At 45.8% G+C, this 21802-nt stretch overlaps 1 protein-coding gene across 2 annotated transcripts; it reads right to left on the reverse strand.

Moving 5' to 3' along the window:
* Positions 1 to 801: 801 nt before the first annotated feature.
* Positions 802 to 18215, reverse strand: LOC132206066 (centrosomal protein of 290 kDa-like). 2 transcript variants are annotated; one of them, XM_059638485.1, is made up of 4 exons: positions 17884 to 18215; positions 13505 to 13601; positions 6657 to 6789; positions 802 to 3219 (listed from the first exon to the last, which is right to left on the reverse strand). In XM_059638485.1, the coding sequence occupies exons 1-4, from the start codon at positions 18112 to 18114 to the stop codon at positions 3117 to 3119; spliced, it is 564 nt and encodes a 187-aa protein (XP_059494468.1). In that variant the 5' UTR covers positions 18115 to 18215; the 3' UTR covers positions 802 to 3116. The 2 variants fall into 2 exon arrangements, with proteins under 2 accessions (XP_059494468.1, XP_059494467.1); XM_059638484.1 differs by having other exon boundaries at positions 17881 to 18215.
* Between the last annotated feature and the right edge of the window lie 3587 nt (positions 18216 to 21802).

The following is a 21802-nucleotide window of genomic DNA, read 5'->3' on the forward strand; positions in this document are numbered from 1 at the left end:
TGTCTGCGTGGGTTTCCTCCGGGTGCTCCAGTTTCCTCCCACAGTCCAAGGATGTGCAGTCTAGGTGGATTAGCCATGAGAAATGTGGGGTTACAAGAATAGGGTGGGGGTTCAGGTCTGGGTTCGATGCTCTTTGGATGGCTAGTGTGGACTCAATGGGCCGAATGGCCTGCTTACACTGTAGGAACTCTATGTGACTCTGGGTGGTGACTGCCCTGAAGTTCCTCAATGTGGAAATGGGTAGTGGAATGTTGATCATTCACAGTTAAGTCTCTTTGTCACTGGATCTCCAGTGATCTATGATCTATGAATGTAGAGGCAGGTTAGTGAGGAGCAGGAATAGCTTGTTTGGCACCTCAGATCTACTCAATCGTTCGGATGAAATCATGGCTGATCTGCTTCAACTGCATTTTTCTAGCCACCCATTGACTCCTTTGTCAGTCAAGCACCTACCTACCAAAATCTTCACCTCCTGGACCCTCCACTTTCTGGGGAAGAGAGTTCTCTAGATCCACAATCCTCTGAGGCAAAGATATTTTTCTTCTAGCACTATCTGAGATGGGAGAATCCTTATTCTTCAAGTGTGTCATTGTGTTCTTGTCTCTCCCACAAGAGAAAGTAACAATGCTGCATTCACCTGTCAAGCCCCCTCAGAATCTCATGTATTTCAATAATATAACATATTCTTGTAAACTTCATTCGATACAATTCATCACAATGGTCATTTCAGCTGGAAATGAGAGAAAGCAACAACATCTATCTGTTTGAGACAAGATGAGTTTTTAAAAGATGTTACTTTATTGCAAATCTGCACAAAATTGTTATCGTAAATATACAGACATTCCCAATTAACTCGGTGCTATATTACATAGTTTCCTGACAGTATCATTGAATTACACAGCTCAGGAGGAGGCCGTTCAGCCCCATGGGCTGGTGCAAGCTCTTTAAGATTTCTCATGGTATCATTGTAGGACTGTAATCAGGAGACCTGATTAATATTCTGGGGACCTGGGTTCAAATACTGCAACAGCAGATGGTGGACCTTGAGTTCAATTTAAAAATAAGTCTGGAATGAAGAGTCTAATGATGACCACGAATCTATTGTTGGATAAAGTCATCTGATTCACTGGTGCTGCCCTTACCTGGTCTGGCCTGTATGTAACTCTGGACCCCCAGCAATGTGGTTGTTTCTTAACTGCCCTCTGGGCAATTAGGGATGGCCAATAAATGCTGCCTGGCCAGTCATGCCCTCATCCTGTGAATGAATTTAAAAATACAAATTAAATTAAAATCTGATCTCTCTGTGCTTTTAAGCATTTTGTAGGTCTCAGCGCAATCACCTCTCATTCTTCTGGTAAATATAGGCCCAGTTTCCTCAAACTCTCTTCACAGGCCAGTCCCGCTATCCCGGGAATATGTCTGGTGAACCTCAATGTGCCAATCTGACAATGATTTGGCAGCATGATGTATCTCTTAACCATGTAATTTGCCCTGGTTTTATTGAGAAGTGAAGAGCCAAAGTTCAGATTGCAGGAGGGACAGGGAAGGAGCAATGGCAATGCAGTGGCTAAAGTAAATCTTGGGTCTTTGAGTCCTGAGGACTGGACAGGTAAAAGGTGAGGAAACATTACAGTTTCAAGGACAGAAATTACAGTTGGTCATTGGCATGTACAAGGATTGAAGGAAGTGAAATGGGGAGTTTGTGACTGGGTAGGGTGTATATGGCCTGCACCTGAAGTGGGACTGACACATGGAGTGACCTTCTAACATCCTGTGTCTCCTACGTCCCCAGCAGCTGACTGCATATTGCTATTAGAAAATGTTGGAAACCGCACTCCTCTATTGACCTCAATGTCCAGCAAACCCAAGACCATTCCTTAGAAGGAGGCCTTCATGTGGTTACTATGAAGACACAGGTGCAACAATTAGCAGTGGGATTTTCCCACCAGAGCAAGGAAAAGCAAGAGTTTTAGCAAGATGCCCATTCCTGTGTCACCACTGGACAATCTTTCTGCTAGAAAGGATTTTGCTTCCCACCCACATCACAGAGAAGTGGGTTTGTGTTACTGTTCCACACCGTAGGGATTCTACGATTCTACGTGACTCTCGATGGGATGTCAGCCTGGATCTGCAGAGAGACAGCAGCTGACATGCTGCATGGAATCCTGTGGATACAACTGCTGACGCAACAGCAAAAAAGACAGCTTGTGAATTAAAAATGACCCGAGTCCAGGTATAGGTCCACCGATAGGGACGAGCTGTACAACTAAGCTCTGCAAAAAGCAAACAAGGTGAGCTCATACAAAAACCTTATTTGGACGAGAAATAATAAGGTAATGCTACCTCAGTCTCTGGGTCAGGGCCAGTGAGGTACAGGCATGTGGGGAGAGAATAAAACTGACTGAGCAGGAAAGAGACAGTACGACCTGAGAGAGATACAAGGATAAGAAGGAAACTCTCGGGCATGGAGCCAGCAAAGACTTTGGAAGAGAACCCCGTGTCAAGGATGCAGTGATGAATTTGAAGGAGAGACAGACGGACAGAGGGAGAGAGAGGGAGTAGAATTCCTGGCCAGTATCAGCTCTTGGTAGCAGCAGCGATACTGCTCAGGTATTAGCTTGTGGCCATTTGGGGAATGTTAATGATCCTAGTGGGTGTATAAATAGGGTCTAGTTCAGGGTAAAATGTATGAGCTACATATTTTCTCTAACACATTAATAAAGTGACTTGCGGGTCTCAAGAAAAGTGACTCTGCTCCTCTCTGTATAAAATAATAACCATGTCTGGTACTCCTTGGGCTCCAACATGGGTCACTATTCAGTGAAGTCAATCTTTCTTCCAATGAAAGCAGTTAAGCTAATTCCTCTTTGCACATGGGAGTTTGTTTCAGCACCAGGTGTTCAGGACTGCCTTCCAACTCCAGATATTTGGAAAAATCCTATACGATGGAGAAAATGATTGAAAAACTTTTATAATCTTCTTGCCTCGCCCAGTTCATCGCAGTCTCCTCAAGCCCATCTCTCCTCACAGCCGTCCCCTATCTCCAGTTCTTGTTGCAGACTGGGGATGCAAACCACAGGCTCTTTGGCTTTTTGATGTGCCTCACCATTGACTCTCTAGCAGGAGCCGAAACCAACACAATAACCAGCAATGCAGATCGGAAAGCTCAACCAGCTGTTATCTGTGTGTTTTGGGCAGGCCTTCTTCCAAGATACATCTCTGCAAGAAGGAACACAGATAAAGTTAGAATTTGTCACCAAGAGTAAACATAGAATCCTTACAGTGTGAAACAGGCCATTCAGCCCAACAAGTCTACACCAACTTTCTGAAGAGTATCCCACTCAGACCCACCCCCCTAACCTATCCCTGTAACCCTGCACTTCCCATGGCTAATCCACTTAACCTACACATTCCTGCATACTATGGGGCAATTTAGCACGGCCAATCCACCCTAATCTGCACATCTTTGGACTGTGGAAAGAAACCAGAGTGCCCGGAGGAAACTCACATAGATACAGAGAGAAACTCCACACAGACAGTTACTCGAGGCTGGAATCAAACCTGGGCCCCTGGTGCTGTGAGGCTGCAGTGCGAGCCACTGAGCCAACACTGACAGGCCATCACAGACTTTGCCCACTCCTTTACCTTCCTGTTGGGAAGTTCTATTGAAACACGCCCTCTTGGTCAAAGGGAATCGATAGAATGTGGACTCTACCTGCAGTGTAGGGATTCTGCCACTCTATTCTGGGGACATAACCTATGGTGCCAGTACTTGAGACAGTTTGTTTAGTTTGTTTGGTTATATGGGTGGTTTGTGAGGAGAGTGTTGCCAATAGCGTGGGTACAATTGCTGCTCTGCCTGAGGTCACTCTGAATGTTAGGTGTGGTCATCCTTGTCACCAGTTGTCTCTATCTGTCCAATGAAAGAGCAGTTATAGCCACTTTACTGGAGGCAGTGCTGCATTTAGGAAGCTGCTGTCTCTCTGATGTGACGTAAAAGTGACGTTTCCATCTCAAGTGGGTTTTAGAATTTTTATCACCAAAGATCCCAAAACGTGATTTCAAGAAAGAACCAAATTAGTTATCCCCTTGCCTACTAATTTTCCCTTGACCGGCAACAGATAGACACATGATCTGATCACTGTGCTGAAATCCTCCCAGTTATCTATTACTTTTTGAAATGAGCAATCCCTGAGTTATTTGCAAGGATTGATAGTATTAGCAGAGAAATTAGAATTGAAGGGGGGAAAGGGTGTGTACGTGTAGATTTCTTATAGAAGTAAAGTTTTCTCACAGATCTGTAGAAAGAGACAAATATGTAGGTAAGGGTTAAAAATAAGGATTCAAAGTTGCACTTGCTTGCTGCTGCGGAGACAGACAGCTAGTTGAAAGATAGTTCCCAAGGGAACAGGCTATGAGATGTTCCAGGCCGAAAACAAACTCGTCTGTCAATGTTAGTGGCAAGGAATTGGGATCGGAACGCTGGAGTAACTTCATATTTATTGTGATAAAGGTTCCAATGAGCACTAAGCCCCAGTGTGTGATAATACAGGAGCCATATATCACTGATAGTAAACTGTGCGGTGTTGGTAGATTTACTGCTCATGCAAGAGGTGGATAGCAATTAATAGCTTCGGGATCGTGTCAGCCTGTTTGTGTAATGGTATAAAAGTTGTACTTTATTGCCATTTTATTCAGAGAAAGTTCAAACTCCTGGCTGAGTCTTCGACCCCCTCCCCTTGCATCTACACCACTGTTTTGCTTGAATTAAGTTCTAAAGTGCTGCTTAACTTTGCTGTCTATGAGTCTCTTACTGCCTTTGCAGAGGTCACTCTTACAAGGATTAAAAGCAAGGGTTTAGATAGCGGAGATAGTAAAGGTAACAGTGCAGTGTACGGGTTGGAAGTAGGAAAGTCTAAATCAGATGCAACATGGCTTCAATTGATCAGAATTCACTTGCACATAAAGCAGCTTGAAATAGAGGTAAATGTTTAAGTTTGGATTTCAAAGAGACAGAACTGGGAAAAGAAAGACTTGGGTAGGTGTATCAAGTGGGCTCATAGTTTAAATAAGGATGGAAAAGCCATTTGGAAGTTTGATGTAACCAAACATCTTCCCTTTATTCTTAAATTTACAGAAAAAGGGGTAGAGAGGTTATTTATTTCCCTCATTTGAGGATGTTATTAAAGATTTTACACGGCCAAAGGTCTCAGACTGTTGCACTACGAAGTATTCTTGCTGGCAAAGTGGAAAGTGTTTATTCCAGACTTTTGGAAGTACAATATAAAAACCGAAAGAACTGTGGATGCTGTGAATCAGGAACAAAAACAGAAGTTGCTGGAAAAGCTCAGCAGGCCTGGCAGCGTCTGTGAAGGAAAGAAACAGAGTTAACATTTCGGGTCCAGTTCTGAGGAAGGGTCACCAGGCCCGAAATGTTAACTCTGTTTTTTCCTTCACAGATGCTGCCAGACCCGCTGAGCTTTTCCAGCAACTTTGTTTTAGTTTCGGAAGTATGATCCTTAGATTATGAGACAGTAAAAACTGTGCTGGCTCACACCACCAGCTTGTTCCTGGAACTTACCAGTCAAGATTTGGGACAGTGAAAGTGAAATCCAGTTGGATATTTGTTGAGTTTGTCAGGGAACAGAAATGTGGTTGTTGATTTTGTTCAATTTATCTTGAGCAACCTTTTGAAAATGTTAAGGAAATGACATTTATCGAAAAATTCAGATTGAGAATTAATAACTGTCAAACCCTATTTGGATGAACATCAAGTTCTCAAGTTCAAGGGGCAGCAGCTCTTGTAGATGTAAATTGGATTTCTCACCAACAGCTTTGTTTAGGAAGTTGTCCTGTGGAAATTGATAAGGTAACTGGAGGAATTGGCAAGGATCTTGCATTAGGGAGAAGGCAGAAGCCATTCCAGTGAACAGAAAGAGTAGAATAGAAAATAAAAGTGGTGATAGAAAAACAGTGTATTTTAATTATCATCAAACAGAGTGTGTAAGAGCAAGTTGTTAGAAGCTGATTAATAAACTGGAAAACTTAAGGAATCTTCAGAAAAGGTAGCACTGGTGAAGGAAATGAGAGGATTTCATCACACCATTATAACTTGCTGTCTGCAGGATTTTGAAGTGTGTTTCCTAGATTAGAACAGTAAGAGTACTTCAAAAGGACATTACTGGCTGTAAAATGCTTTGGGAAATGCTGAGATTGGAAAAGGTGCTATATTAATATAAACAAAAACAGAAACTGCAGGAGAAGATCAGCCAGACTGACATTACTTGTGGGAGAAAGCAGAGTTAGTGTAACTGGACTCAAAACGTTAACTCTGTTTCTCTCTCCACAGGCGCTTCCAGACCTGCTGAGTTTCTCCAGCATTTTCTGTTTCAGATTTCCAGTCTTCACAGTTCTTTGTTTTACATTAGGATGTTAATTCAAGCCAAAGGTGGCCATTCAGGTCTTGCAGCATTTACTGGCTGTCTGAAAGAGGGTCCCATTCTTTTCATTATCTCCCATTGACCTGCAAAACATTCTTTGTCTGGTATTCCTTTCCATATCTCCATTTTTGTTCTGCTGTGAGCAATCTCTGGGCTTTTGACTTTCCCCAACAATTCTCAATATAAAATTATATTTAAAAAGACATAAACTCTCACAGTTGTGAAGCCAGTTGTGAATTATGATCAGCTAACTCAATGAATTCGCTCTCTTTCTCACGCAGATTTCCAGTCAGCTCATGCAGTTGCTGTTCCCTCTCAGAAAGTTTCTTCCTGTGAAACTGAAGTTCATCTGGAAAAAGAGAAAACTTGAAATCCCAGTGAACACCATCCCTCTGAAATAAAGCCCTTAACTTGCTCCTGGGGCCTTTTCAGTTTCCAGACTGTGTTTGACACACAATTTAAAGTCTCTCCATTATATCCTCTGCTGTTGGGACTGAAAGAGCAGGTCCTTAGTTAGTGGGACTAAATTTTCCACAAATATCCTACCAGTTGGTGCACCATCCACCTGGGGACAGTGCCAGAGTTCATCATGCAGTTGGCACAAAGGGCAGTCAGTTCTGAGACCTCACTGTTGCCACCAGGAGAGGTTGGGACAGCTGAGGGAGATAGAAGGGTGCAGGTTTGTCTCAACGTTGAAGTGCCCAGAGGCAGGGGAGTAACAATTAGCCAGGGAGGTAGACTTTCCTGGCTGGTGCAGCTAGGAGTGAGCAAGGGCAGAGTGTCATCCTGCTATCAGAGGGGCAATAAGCCGTGGGTTACACAGACTCGCTCCACAGAGTGCATGGCCCCAATCCATTGCACAGTGAGCCCAGTGCTGGGTTACTTCCTTGGCAACAGGACAGAGTCCTCCTGCACTCAGAGTCTAGTCAAATGATTCCTAATGAGAAATGGGTTAGAGAGGATTAGCCAACAGACGATCCATCCTTTAAGCCCAGGTCATGAGCATAATGTGTCATTCCACCGTGAGGTGCATTGCTTTGTCCACTTCCCAACTGCAGTGCCCCCTGTTTGAACCACTACAGTTCTATCGTGTGTGTGTGTGTGTGTGTGTGTGTCTGTGTGTGTCTGTGTATGTGTGTGTCTGTGTATATGTGTATGTGTGTGTGTGTATATTATAGTGTCTGTGTGTTATTGCATGTGTGAATGTATCTGAAAGTGAGTGTGTGTGAGAGAACGTGATTGCGTGTGTGTGTGTGTGTGTGTGTGTGTGTGTGTGTGTGTGTGTGTGTGTGTGTGTGAGAAAGAGTTTGTATGTGTGACCAGGGCTGTACATAGCGTCAGCAATACATCCCTGTTCTTGTATTGTAACCCTCTTGTAGTGAAGACTAACATTGCATCTGTCTGCCAAATGGCCAAGTGAACCTGCATGTTAGTCTTAAGTGAATGCTGAACTAGGACTCCCAAGTCCATTTGGGCTTCAGATTTTGTAAGATTTTCCTCGATTAGGAAAGTCTATTTCTCTACTCTTCCCACCAAAGTGCGTAACTTGGCTTTCTCACATTGTATTCCAACTGCCGCTACTTTGCCCGCTCTCCAAACTTTTCCAAGTCCTTCTACAGCTTCCCTGCTTCCTTAACACCAACTGTCCTTCTGCCTATCTTTGTGTCACCTGCAATCTTAGTATTAATGCCCTCAGTTATCTTGTCCCGTTTGTCATTGTATAACGTGTACTGCTGTGGTCCCAACACAGATCCCTGTGGAATTCCAGGTGCTATCTTGAAAAGCAATCCCTTTACCCCATCCAGAGATGGTAAGAACAGGCGATGCTGGAGTCAGAGATAACATAGTGTGGGAGGTGGAGGAACACAGCCAGCCAGGCAGCATCAGCCGAGCAGGAAAATTGACATTTCAGGCCATTTCTGAAGAAGGGTCCCGAACCGAAACGTCAGCTTTCCTGCTCTTCTGATGCTGCCTAGACTGCTGTGTTCATCCAGCTGCACACTGCATTACCTTTACCCCACCCTCTGCCTTCTGCTAGCCAACCAATCCTCTATCTATGCCAGTACTTTACCCCTAACACTTCACACATTTAGCTTATTTACTGGCCTTCTGTGTACTTTCTCAAAGGCTTTCTGCAAATCCAAATAGATCATGTTCACCAGCTTTTCTTTGTCTAATTTGCTCATTACCTCCTCAAAAAATTCTAACAGATTTGTCAGGCATGACCTCCCCTTGAGAAAGGTGTGCTGCCTGAGCCCTATTTTATCGTGCACCTCCAATTATTCTTATCCTTAATAATGCATTCTATAATCTTACCAATGACCAAACTGGCCTACAGTTTCCAGTCTTCTGCCTTTCTCCCTTCTTAAAAAAGGAATGTTGCATTAGCAATTTACCAGTCCTCTATGATCCTCCCTGACTCCAGTTGTTCCTGAACGATCACTCGCAGTGCCTCTACAACCTCCTAACCTATCTCCTTCAAAATGCCGGGGTGCAGTCGGTCTGATCTGGATGACTTATTTACCTTCAGACCTTTCAGCTTCCCCAATACCTTCTCCTTCATGATAGCCACTACATTAATCTCTGCCACCTGACCCTGATTAGTGCGAAGTAGCGACTGTATATACTCGAGTAAAAGTCATCTTATGTAAAAGTCGACCCCCTATTTTTGGCCTAGAAATCTTGAATTTTCCATGTATCTCACGTAAAAGTTGACCCTAGTGCTTCACAGATAACAGATCAATATTTGTGAGTCAAGGTATTATTGTGTACATAAATGCCATGATGAGGAAATGATCGGTGAGACTGTTCGAAAATGTTTGAAAATTTTTTAAAATCAGAAATCAAAAGATAAAATGTTAGTTGGAGAAACTAAAACAAAACTAGACAAGAGAAAACGGAAATGGAAGAATTTGGCATGAAAGTTTAAGAGGCATCAGGCCAGAGTCAGGCACTCCTGGAAGTGGTGGCACAGTGGTTAGCACTGCTACCTCACACTGCTAGGGACCCGGGTTCAATTCCAGCCTTGGGCAACTATCTGTGAGGAGTTTGCATGTTCTCCCTGTGTCTGCATGGGTTTCCTCCAGGTGCTCCGGTTTCCTCCCACAGTCCAAATATATGCAGCCTAGGTGGATTGGCCAGGCTAGATTCCCATAGTGTTCAGGGATGTGTAGAGTAGGTGGGTTATAGGGGAACAGGTCTGGATGGGCTGCTCCACGTATTGGTGTGGACTTGTTGGGCTAAAGGGCCATTTTCTACACTGTAGGAATTCTATGAATACAGTCATACACCTAGTTGAGGTTTTGAAATTTCTTCATCATTTTGTGTAAAAATACCCTCCAAGAAAAAAACCATCCAGAAGCGATTAAACTGAAAGTTACTGATGTTGCAGAGAAGACAAATAAATGTGTAGCAGCAAGACAATTTTGTGTTTCGGAGAAACTTGTGATAGACTGGAGAAAGGTATACAGCTAACTTCGAATGATGCCAAAACAAAAGTTTGCTGACAGAAGTAAACCCAGCAAGTGGCCACAATTCCAGAAAAAAAGTAAATCGAGTGGGTACTTGGAAATTGTCAAAATGGAAAATGCGTTAGTCGTGAAGCCACGTACAGAACAAATCAAAGAAGGATGTAACTTTGGGTTTTGAGGCAAGTGCGGGATGGTGCACTTGGATCATGAGAGGCACAACTTAGTGCTTTGATAGAGAACTAAAATTGCACAAAAGCTGCCTATTGAACTCAAAGATTAGATATTAAAGTTTCACCAATTTATAAACTGAAATCGGCAGAAGGAAGGCAACTTTTCTGAAGAAGGGTCTAGGCCCGAAACGTCAGCGTTTGTGCTCCCGGGATGCTGCTTGGCCTGCTGTGTTCATCCAGCTCCACACTTAATGACCGTAATATGTTTTTTTTTCTTTATTTGTTTAGAGATCAATTGGGCTTCTACTAATGATAAGGTATTTTGGACTACAGCATGAATTTCAGCCCCCGCAAAAGTAATATTTGCGTAATGTCAACCCCATAAATTTAACCTTAAAAAAAGTCTAAAAAATTGGACTTTTACACGAGTGTATATGGTATTTAGTTCTTCCACCATTTCTTACCATTACTTTCTCACCACTACTACTTTTCCAGCTTCATTTTCCAGTGATCCAATGTCCATTCTTGCCCCCCTTACCTTTTAGAAATATAAAAATACTCTTGCAATCTTCTTTTATATTCCTAGTCAGCTTATTCTCATATTTTGTCCTCTCCCTGCTTATTACTTTCTCAGTTGGTACTCTGCTGGTTTATAAAGGCTTCCCCATCCTTTGGCTTTCCTTTAACCCTCATCACACTGTTTGCTTTCTCTTTTGTTTTTACGCTGTCCCTGACTTCCCTTGTCAGCTATTGTTGCCTTGTTCTCCCCTTAGTATGTTTCTTCTTCCTTGGAATTAACTTCTGATGTGACTCCTGAATTATCCCCAGAAATTCCTGCCACTGCTGCTCCACTATTCTCCCTGCTAGGCTCCTCTTCCAGTCAACTGTGTATGTGTGGTTACCTTTATCCAACTGTACTACCCTTACATCTGATTCCAGCTTCTCCCTTTCAAACTGCAGGTGAATTCTATGATATTATGGTCGCTATTCCCCAGAGGTTCCTTTCCATTAAACTCCCTAATCAAGTCTGCCTCATCTCACATCATTTAATCCAGAATTGCCTATTCCTTACTCGGCCTTACTACAAGTTGAAGCAAAAAACAACTTATTGACGTTCCACAAATTCCTTTGCTGCTGTTCTGAGGAAGGGTCACTGGACCAGAAATGTTGACTCTGATTTTACTTCACAGATACCGACAGACCTGCTGAGCTTTTCCAGCAACTTCTGTTTTGTTCCTGATTTACAGCATCTGCAGTTCTTTCAGTTTTCCTTTTCTTGGGATCCACTGCAACTGGGTGTTTCCAGCTCACCTGCATATTGAAGTCCCCCCCCTCCATCCACCATGATTATTGTTGTAGTGCCTTTCATGCTCCCTTTTCATTTTCTTCCCCAAACTCTGACTACTGCTAGGAGACTTGTACATAGCTCCCATCAGGATCATTTTTCCCTTTGCATTTCCTCAACTCCACCTACACAGATTCTATGCCTTCTGAATCTATATCAGATTTTGCTATCGATTTAATTTCACTTTTTACTCACAAGGTAGTCCCAACCCCTACCCATCTGACTGTCTTTTCAATAGAATGCATATTCTTGGATATTTAGTTCCCAGCCCTGAGCCCCTTGCAGCCGTGTCTCTGTGATACCCACAACATTGTACCTGCCAGTTTCAAAGTGCGTGACATGCTCATTTACCTCATTTTGTATACTGTGTGCATTTAATTCCAACACCCTCTGCCCCTTTCTCACAGTCATCCCCTCATATTCTGTGCCTGAAGTAAGATTCTTGACACTTTCCACACTGTCTGCCCTATTACTTGTTCTGGAAATTTTAATAACCTCTGCTGAGCCCTCTCCCCAAATTAACTTTTTTCACAATTATCCCCACTATTCAGTTTCAAGCCTGATCCCCAGCCCTACTTTTGTGATTCACCAGGACTCTGGTCGCAGCGTGATTCAGGTGACGTCTGTCTCATTGGAACAGTCCCCTCCTTCCTCAGTGCCAATGTCCCATGAATTTGAACCCATTTCTCCCACACAATCTTTCAGCCACGTGTTTACCTCTTGAATCTTGCTGACACTGTGCCAATTTGCTCATAGGTCAGGTAATAATCTGGAAATTATTACCTTTTTGGTTCTGCTTTTTTAATATAGCCCCAAACTGTTCTTATTCCCTCAACAGAACATCTTTCCTCTTCCTATATCATTGGCACCTTTGTGGACGACGATAACCGTACTTTCTCCATCACCCTTCAAGTTCCTCTGCAGCCCAAATGAAAGATCCTGAACCTGAGGACCAGGCAGGCAACACAGGCTCTGGGACTCTCAATCATGCCCAAAGAGCAGTGTCTATTCCTCTGACTATACTATCCTTGATTACATTTTTCTTTTCTGTGTCACCTTGAATGGCTCCCAATGCGACTGAGCTATGGTCAGTTTGTTCATCCTCCCTATAGCCCCCTCTCTCACCCACACAGGAAGCAAGAATCTCAAACCTATCAGACAGGACTCAAGGGCTGAGGCTCTTTCAGCATTATTTCCAGCTTCACTGGTAGCCACACCCTCCTGTCCCTGACCACTGGTGGATTTGAGATAATTAACCTAAGGACTGTGACTAATGAGTGTTTCAATCAGGTCGCCTCCAATCAGTACAAGCCTATACATCAGCATCTCCTCATAAGACAGTCACTCCCTACCTGGGATCAATCTGGTGAGCCTCCTCTGGACTGCTTCCAACACCAGAGTATCTTTCCAAGGGGACCAAACTGTTCACAGAATTCTAGCTGTGATCTAACTAGTATAGTTTTAGCAAGACCTCCCTTTTTATATCCATTCCGTTTGAAATAAAGATCAATATTTGATTTGTTTTCCCTATTACACACTGAAATTGTACGCTAGCTTTTAGAGATTTATGTACAAGGGCTTCCAAATCCCTCTGGGTTGCAGCTTTCTCCATTTAAACAATATTCAGCTCCTCTACTCTTCCTGCCAAAGTGCACATCCTCACATTTTTCCCATATTTTCCATTTGCCAAGTTTATGCCCACTCACTTCACCCATCAATATCCCTCTGCAGATTCTTTGTTTCATTGCCACCACTTATTGTCTCACCTACTTTTGTGCGATCTGCGAGCTCAGAGCTAAGTTCATTCATTCACATCTGTCATCCAAGTTTTCAGTGTCCTGTTTAAGTTGCTGGGCCATTTCTTTAGCTGCCCAGGTTGTAAATTCTGCAACTGCCCCCGCTAAATCTCTCCTGCTCTCTGTCTCTCTTATCCTGCTCTTTAGAAACACTACTTCGTCAAAAGTATTCCTCAAGCAGATCGGCATGAGATTTTATCTTGTCACACAGACGTGCAGCCTTTTGAAATGTTTACTACATTCAAGGCATTACAGAAATGCAGTTTGCTCTTGTTGTGCTGACCTTGCAGATTGGTGTTTCTCTTGCTCAGGTCGCCAATTTGATTCTGTTGCTTTGCGATGATTTCCTCCTGAAAGGTGATCCGTTTTTGCAATGATGTCTGTTTAAAAAGATAAAATAGTTGAACATCGAAATTGAGATATTGTGAAAGTATCCTTCAGTCCCCTTTAAGAGAGCTCAGACGATACTGGATTTTGAGTAGGCGCAAGGATTCTGATTACATTTCAGGTCAGAAATACATTCATTAAAGAACAGGCTTAAATATCATCAGCAAATTGACTCTGTTGAAGGTGTCTCCCTTCAGGAATTGGGGTTCGAGTCCAGCTTTGAAAGGAAGGTGTCTAGAGACTGTGTTGGTCATGGGCTCTTTCCCTTTGAGATTTCACCTTCACGAGGATCAAGACAAGTGAACCTGGGCTGCAAGGCCTCATGCTCAGGAAAGGATCACTGCTGCACCTGAAAGCCGAGACCATAGCACAAACTAAAAATCTAACCAATTCACAGGGATTCTGATTGAAACTTACAAAACTCTGTAGGGTCTGGATAGAGTGGAAGATGTTTCCACTCATGGGAGAGACTGGGACCCAAAGGCACAGCCTCAGAACAAAGGGATAACACTTTTGAACCGAACTATGGAGGGAGGATTGGAGCGAGTGGGGAGAGACCCCAGAGAGAGGAGGTAGAGACCCTGGGGAGAGTGGGTAGAGACCCCGGGGTGGGGGGGGGGTGTAGAGACCACGGAGATTGTGGGTATAGGCCCCCCCGGGGAGAGAGTGTAGACACCCCGGGGAGAGTGGGTAGAGACCCCAGGGAGAAGAGGTGGAGACCCTGGGAAGAATGGGTAAAGGCCCCGGGGAGAGGGGCTGCAGACCCCGGGGAGAGCGGGTAGAGATCCTGTGGAGAACGGGTAGAGATCCTGGGGACAGCGGGTAGAGGCCCCAGAGAGAGTGGCAGAGATCCTGGGGACAACAGGCAGAGACCCCAGACAGAGCAGGTAGAGGCCCCAGGGAGAGGAGGTAGAGACGCCAGGAAGAGTGGGTATAAACCCTGGAGAGAGTGGATATAGACCCCCAGGGAGAGGGGCTGAGGCCCCGGACGGAGTGGGCAGAGACCCCAGAGAAAGTGGGCAGAGACCCTGGAGAGAGGAGGTAGAGACCCCGGGGAGAGTGGGTAGAGACCCCAGGGTGGCGGGGGGGGGGGGGGGGTGGTGTGGAGACCCCAGAGAGTGTGGGTATAGGCCCCCCAGGAACAGAGTGTAGAGGCCCTGGGGAGAGTGGGTAGAGACCACGGAGAGACGGGGTGGAGACCCCGGGGAAAGCGGGTAGAGACATTGGAGAGAGTGGGCAGAGACCCCAGGGAGAGGGGGTGGAGACCCACAGAAAAGCGGATAGAGACCCCAGGGCAGCAGGTAGAGACCCCGGGGAGACCGGGTGGAGACACCGGGGAGAGCGGGTATAGGCCCCAGGGAGAGCGGGTAGAGACCCCAAGGCAGCAGGTAGAGACCCTGGGGAGAGCAGGTATAGGCCCTGGGGAGAGCAGGTATAGGCCCCGGGGAGAGGAGGTAGACACCCCGGGGAGAGCGGATAGAGACCCCGGGGAGAGTGGTGTGGCCTTGCTCTCAGGGGCCTGCAGGCATGCCCCGTGAACCCCGGAACACCGTGGGCAGCGAGCCCTGGAGCAGTACATGGGAAATAGCCCCCACAGCAGCGTGCAGAGCATGCCTTGGTTAGAGACCAGAGTGAGGGGACAGTCCTTACCTTCAAACACTGGAATATTAACCCCTTAACATAACCCTTATTATATTCCTATTTTTAACTTATTTACAACGACATAATGAAGCAACTACTTTTATCCCTCTGATGTATCCAAGGATTATACCAAGGTCCTTGTGCCTAAAATGTTGGCATAAATAGGCAGACTTTGTAAAAGTTTTTTGCTGTACTCCTACAATGACAATAAAAAGGGTATTGCATTGGATATATTGTATTTCTTCTGTGGAACTTATTGCCACAGAGGTCTATGGAGGCCAGGTCACTGACAGTATGTGAGACAGAGAGCAGGGCTGGTCACATCCCACATCAACTCGAGCCTCCCGGCCTGCCTCAATCACCTACAATTTGCCTGTCAACATAACAGGCCTACCGCACTTGTTCCCTGCACTTGGCCATGGAACATCAGAACAAAAAGGACACCTCCATCAAATTCCTGCTTATTGACTGCATCTCCGCCTTCAACACCATTACCCCCTCCAGACTGATCTCAAAACTCTGTGACTGTGGTCTCGACTCCGCCCTCTGCAACTGGATCCCCAGCTTTCTGACCCAAAGGCTGCAATCAGCGAGGAGCCCCCTTCTGTACTCCCTGTACATCCATGATTGTGTAGCCAAATTCTGAATGAACGCCATCTACAAGTTTGGTGGTGATACCACTGTAGTGGGACCGATATCAAACAGCGATGAGTCAGAATACAGAAAGGAGACAGAGGGCTTGGTGACAGGATGCAATGAGAACAATCTGTCTCTCGACATCAGCAAAACTAAAGAACTGATCATCAACTTCAGAAAGAAAGGAGAACATAGCCCCATCTACATCAATGGGACTGAGGTTTGAGAGAGCAGAGAGTGTCAAGTTCCTTGGAGTGATGATAACCGACAACCTGTCCTGGAATTCCCACATAGATACAAGTCAAGAAGGCACAACAGCACCTCCTCTTCCTCAGACAGCTCAGGGAATTTGTCATGTCCATAAGGCCCCTCACCAACTTCTACAGATGCCCACTGAAAGCATCCTGTCCGGGTGCATAACAGCCTGGTACAGAAACTGCTCTGCCCAGGACTGTAAGAAACTACAGAAGGTGGTGTGCACAGCCCAGACCGTCACGGAAACCAACCTTCCATCCATGGCCTATATTTACTCAGCTCACTGTCGCAGAAATGTGGTCAACATCATAAAAGACCCATCAGATCCTGGTAATGATCTCCCACAGCTTCTTACATCAGGTGGCAGAAGCCTGAACACATGCACCAGCAGGTTCAGGAACAGCTTCTTCCCTTCTGTTAAAAAGACTGATGAATGAGCTCTCTAACTTCAGATAATCCTAATCTTGCTAATGTAGATTTTGTCTAACACACATCCTGTAACCTGTTTGTCTCATTCTGTCCAAGTTTTTTTTTGCAACCTGTCATCTGTATGTCCTAGCTCACTATGATCTGCCTGTACTGCTCATAAACAATGCTTTTCACTGTACTTAGGTACATGTGACAATAAATCGAATCAAATCAGGCTTTAGATTAGTAAAGAGATGAAGGGATTTGGGGAGAAGGCAGGGGAATGAGGTTGAGAAACATGTCAGCTATGATCAAATAGTGGAGCAAACTCAAGGTGCCAAATGGTCGAGCTGCCTCCAATATCTGATGGTCTTCACGTAGTTTTCAAGTCAACAAAAATACCCAGCAATTTTTCAACATTCCAATTCATGGGACTGGGCATTACTGGCTGAGTCATTTTTATTTACCCTCTGGAAGGTGGTGGGGAGCTGCATTTTCAAACGACTGTGGTCACAGATAACAGGTTGAGATCTCTGCTATAATTCGATGCAGAGTGATTGTCAGGTTATTTTACAGTCAACCACAGTGCAGTGGGTTTTGAGTCTCCAACAGGCCAGGCTCAAATGCAGATATATTATGAATTCTCCTCAGCTTCTTTCATGGGATTTGAATTCAGATCCAAACAGCATTTAACCAGGTCTCCAGGATACCAAACCAGAAGCATCTCTGCTCTGTTAGAATCCTGTTAATGGAGAGTACAGAGCAAACAAAACACGAACAGAAGGAGGACATTCAATCCATAGATAACAGACAGTAGATCACAGCTGTACTTGACTACAAACCTATTTACAAACTGATCCATGCTTAGCCCATACAGTGGCAAGGGTCATGTCCGAGCCATTCCCAACAAAGAACCAATATATTTGTTCAAGCTCCTCATGGCATTATCACAGGCAAGGCAGGTGCAGTGGTTTCTGCCAGCTCATTATCATCACTATCTGCCATCTCTGCCACAACCCTGCTCCAATCCTATGTTTGATTGGGACTCCATGATTACAATGTTTGCTGGCAGTGTGAGACTCCCTCAGCGCTGACCCTTCAACTGCGCAGCGCTGCCTCAGCCCTGACCCCCCCGACAGTGCAGCGCTCCCTCAGCAATGGCCCTGTGACAATGCACTGTTCTGTCAGCCTGCTGCTTTCTGTTGATTGACCTTCAATAAGAGGGTCAGTATAGAAGCATCTTCCTTTGGGTTTGAGTTAAATAAGCCCAGCCCTCCCCTCTGTATATCTAAGCTGATGGTTCCCCCGTAAACATCTGGGTCTATCGCTCACCACCTCCTTCTCTTTCTCCTCCTGAGTCTTCTTCAGATCATTGTCCAGACCTGTCATTTTCTCCTCCATCGTCTTGAGATTTTCCCAGAATTGTGTGTTTTGTTGTTGGAGCTGGATGCCCTCTCGCTGTGGATTTGGAGATGTTAATGAAAACCAGAGAGTGAGGAGCAGGCAGAATAAAATCATGGTCCCAAAAGGGTGCATTATGACTACGGTTTTTATCGATCTCAGCATTATGCCAGCTGCCTGGATGCAGGAATATATTTTGTTGGGGTTCAGACTGCAGCACGGGACGACAGACTTGAGCGTTCTGTGCGCAGACTTATTCTGCCTTTATACAGGGTCACTGCTCAGTTTCTGTTTCCCAACGTCATCAAAATTTCTCGAGATCAACACCAACTTCCTGGAAACCACATGGTGCTCAGAGTTGTGTTGATGTGCTCGCACACGATCATTTTCAGAGAATTATGAACAGAAAATGCAGAATCAATGCAGAAACAAATTTTTTTTAAAGTAACGGCTGAAGGAGAGATTTGGATTTAGATAGCACTTTATCGAAATCATTAATCCTGTGAGAGACTTGCTGATGAGTTTCTCAGGTCTGCCTGCAGTTTATATTTCCCCAGCAACACAGTGCAGCAAAAAAATTCACAGATTTACTTTAATGCGATGGACATCAGAGATCACAGAGATTGGCTAGAGGCAGGAGAGGAAGAGGTTTAACTCGATCAGTTCAGTTGGTGTTGTCAGGGGGGTGGATGTTTCTGTCCCCTGTGCAGATTGGTTTACAAACACAAAACATGACGATGAACTGACCGGGGTTCGGAAATAGAAACTGAAATGAGAAGCCCAGGAAACAATAAGAGTTTTTTTTCTCTCTCTGGGTCTTTTCCCGGTTTTTGACGAGTCATGGACTCGTTAATGCAATTTAGAAATGGAAACACTGTGTTTGCTTCTTTCTGCTCACGCTCGTAGGAGAGACGGACTTTTTTTTAAAAAAAGAATTCCAACATTTCCAATTCCTTTTAAAAAAAAGTGTCTGATCCCAAGGATACAACATCCAGCTGGATCACACCTCCCAAGACCTTCATCAATGCTGACCATCCAATTTCCTCTCCGGAGGCCCAGGTTCACTGACTTTATAAACAGGTCTGCCTCGTTAGATGCTGCCTGTCTCTCCTTTAAATCAGTTATTCCCCTGTTCAAAGCCCTGAACCCTAACCCCGTTGTCCTTGCGACTGATGGTCCCATCTTCGACTTGTATATGCTCCCCACTGCCCTTTCCTGTGTTGTTCCAGTGCTAAATCCATGTCCAACTTTCCGGTTTTTGACTTCCTGCCGTTTGGATTCTGCCCAGCCAGTCCCAACAAGAGCAGGCCACTCGGCCCTTCGTGCCTGCTGCCCCCATTCAATAAGATCACAGCTGATCTGATTTTAACCTCAACTCCACATTCCCGCAACATTCCCAACTGTCTTTCTCTCTCTTGAGTATCTATCTCCGTCTGCCTTAACATTATTTCAAAATTGCACATCTTCTGCCTTTTGAGGAACAGAATTCCACAGATTCTCAATCCTGAGTGAAAAATATTTCTTCGCTTCTATTTTAAATGGATGGCCCAATATGTTTAAACTCTGAACGCTAGGCCTGCACTTTCCCACAAGAGCAAACATCCTTTCCACATACACACATATACACGATCAAGTCTGAAATACAGCCTGTGTGACTGTGATAAATGTCTGCTCTGCATTGTCCAGTCTGTAGCTCTGACAGGGGAACCTCACACCCTCCCATTATTCAAGACAACAAAATGTGAGGCTGGATGAACACAGCAGGCCAAGCGGCATCTCAGGAGCACAAAAGCTGACGTTTTGGGCCTAGACCCTTCATCAGAGAGGGGGATGGGGAGAGGGAACTGGAATAAATAGGGAGAGAGGGGGAGGCGGACCGAAGATGGAGAGAAAAGAAGATAGGTGGAGAGAGTATAGGTGGGGAGGTAGGGAGGGGATAGGTCAGTCCAGGGAAGACGGACAGGTCAAGGAGGTGGGATGAGGTTAGTAGGTAGATGGGGGTGCGGCTTGGGGTGGGAGGAAGGGGTGGGTGAGAGGAAGAACAGGTTGGACTGGTTTTGGGATGCAGTGGGTGGAGTGGAAGAGCTGGGCTGGTTGTGTGGTGCAGTGGGGGGAGGGGACGAACTGGGCTGGTTTAGGGATGCAGTTGGGGAAGGGGAGATTTTGAAGCTGGTGAAGTCCACATTGATACCATTGGGCTGCAGGGTTCCCAGGCGGAATATGAGTTGCTGTTCCTGCAACCTTCGGGTGGCATCATTGTGGCAGTGCAGGAGGCCCATGATGGACATGTCGTCTAAAGAATGGGAGGGGGAGTGGAAATGGTTTGCGACTGGGAGGTGCAGTTGTTTGTTGCGAACTGAGCGGAGGTGTTCTGCAAAGCGGTCTCCAAGCCTCCGCTTGGTTTCCCCAATGTAGAGGAAGCCACACCGGGTACAGTGGATGCAGTATACCACATTGGCAGATGTGCAGGTGAACCTCTGCTTAATGTGGAATGTCATCTTCGGGCCTGGGATCGGGGTGAGGGGGGAGGTGTGGGGGCAAGTGTAGCATTTCCTGCGGTTGCAGGGGAAGGTGCCGGGTGTGGTGGGGTTGGAGGGCAGTGTGGAGCGAACAAGGGAGTCACGGAGAGAGTGGTCTGTCCGGAAAGCAGACAGGGGTGGGGTTGGAAAAATGTCTTGGGTGGTGGGGTCGGATTGTAGATGGCGGAAGTGTCGGAGGATGATGCGTTGTATCCGGAGGTTGGTGGGGTGGTGTGTGAGAACGAGGTGGATCTCTTTGGGCGGTTGTGGCGGGGGTGGGATGTGAGGGACGTGTTGCGGGAAATACGGGAGACGCGGTCGAGGGCGTTCTCGATCACTGTGGGGGGAAAGTTGCGGTCCTTGAAGAATTTGGACATCTGGGATGTGCGGGAGTGGAATGTCTTGTCATGGGAGCAGATGCGGCGGAGGCGGAGGAATTGGGAATAGGGGATGGAATTTTTGCAGGAGGGTGGGTGGGAGGAGGTGTCCCTCACTGCGAAGCCTCTTCCAGGGATGCCTAACCTGAAGAAGTTACCCTCCTCCCTCTGGACCAACCTCAGGGAATCTCTCTCCCATTGCAACTCTCTTGTCCAACCTGTTCTTCCTCTCACCCATCCCTTCCTCCCACCCCAAGCCGCACCCCCATCTACCTACTAACCTCATCCCACCTCCTTGACCTGTCCGTCTTCCCTGGACTGACCTATCCCCTCCCTACCTCCCCACCTATACTGTCCTCTCCACCTATCTTCTTTACTCTCCATCTTCGGTCCGCCTCCCCCTCTCTCCCTATTTATTCCAGAACCCTCTCCCCATCCCCCTCTCTGATGAAGGGTCTAGGCCCGAAACGTCAGCTTTTGTGCTCCTGAGATGCTGCTGGGCCTGCTGTGTTCGTCCAGCCTCACATTTTGTTGTCTTGGATTCTCCAGCATCTGCAGTTCCCATTATCTCTCCCTCCCATTATCCAGCCGCCTCTGGCTGTTCCCATTCTGATCAGGTTCATCGTAGCTGGAGAATTGCCACCAACAGCTTTTCCTGCTCCCACTCCAAGACTCTGAAGGATCAGGCTTTGGCAATGTTCCCTCATTGTTTCTTCAGCTGCCTGGAGCCTCCAAAGTTCTCACACATCTGTGGCTTCAGGAAGTAGAAGCTAAACGTGAGCACACAACAACTGTGACCTTTCACTCACCTTTTTCCCATCTACATGCTGCCCATCAGCAACTTTCTCCATCGTGCAATGAGATCATGGCTAATCAGATAATCCTCAACTCCACTTTCCTGCCTTTTCCCGGTGGCTCTTGATTCCCCTTCCTGATTAACAATCTGTCTCAGCCTGC

The sequence above is a fragment of the Stegostoma tigrinum genome, chromosome 30 (genome assembly GCF_030684315.1).
Source record: "Stegostoma tigrinum isolate sSteTig4 chromosome 30, sSteTig4.hap1, whole genome shotgun sequence".
In the NCBI taxonomy this organism is placed as follows: domain Eukaryota; kingdom Metazoa; phylum Chordata; class Chondrichthyes; order Orectolobiformes; family Stegostomatidae; genus Stegostoma; species Stegostoma tigrinum.

Excerpts from the sequence above, each read along its gene's own strand:
- LOC132206066 (XM_059638484.1), bottom strand. The coding sequence starts at position 18,114 with ATGCTGAGATCGATAAAAACCGTAGTCATAATGCACCCTTTTGGGACC. Across the intron at positions 13,602-17,880 it reads AGGAGAAAGAGAAGGAGGTG|ACATCATTGCAAAAACGGAT; the intron begins GTGAGCGATAGA and ends CTTTTTAAACAG. Across the intron at positions 3,220-6,656 it reads TCACAACTGGCTTCACAACT|AGATGTATCTTGGAAGAAGG; the intron begins GTGAGAGTTTAT and ends TCCTTCTTGCAG.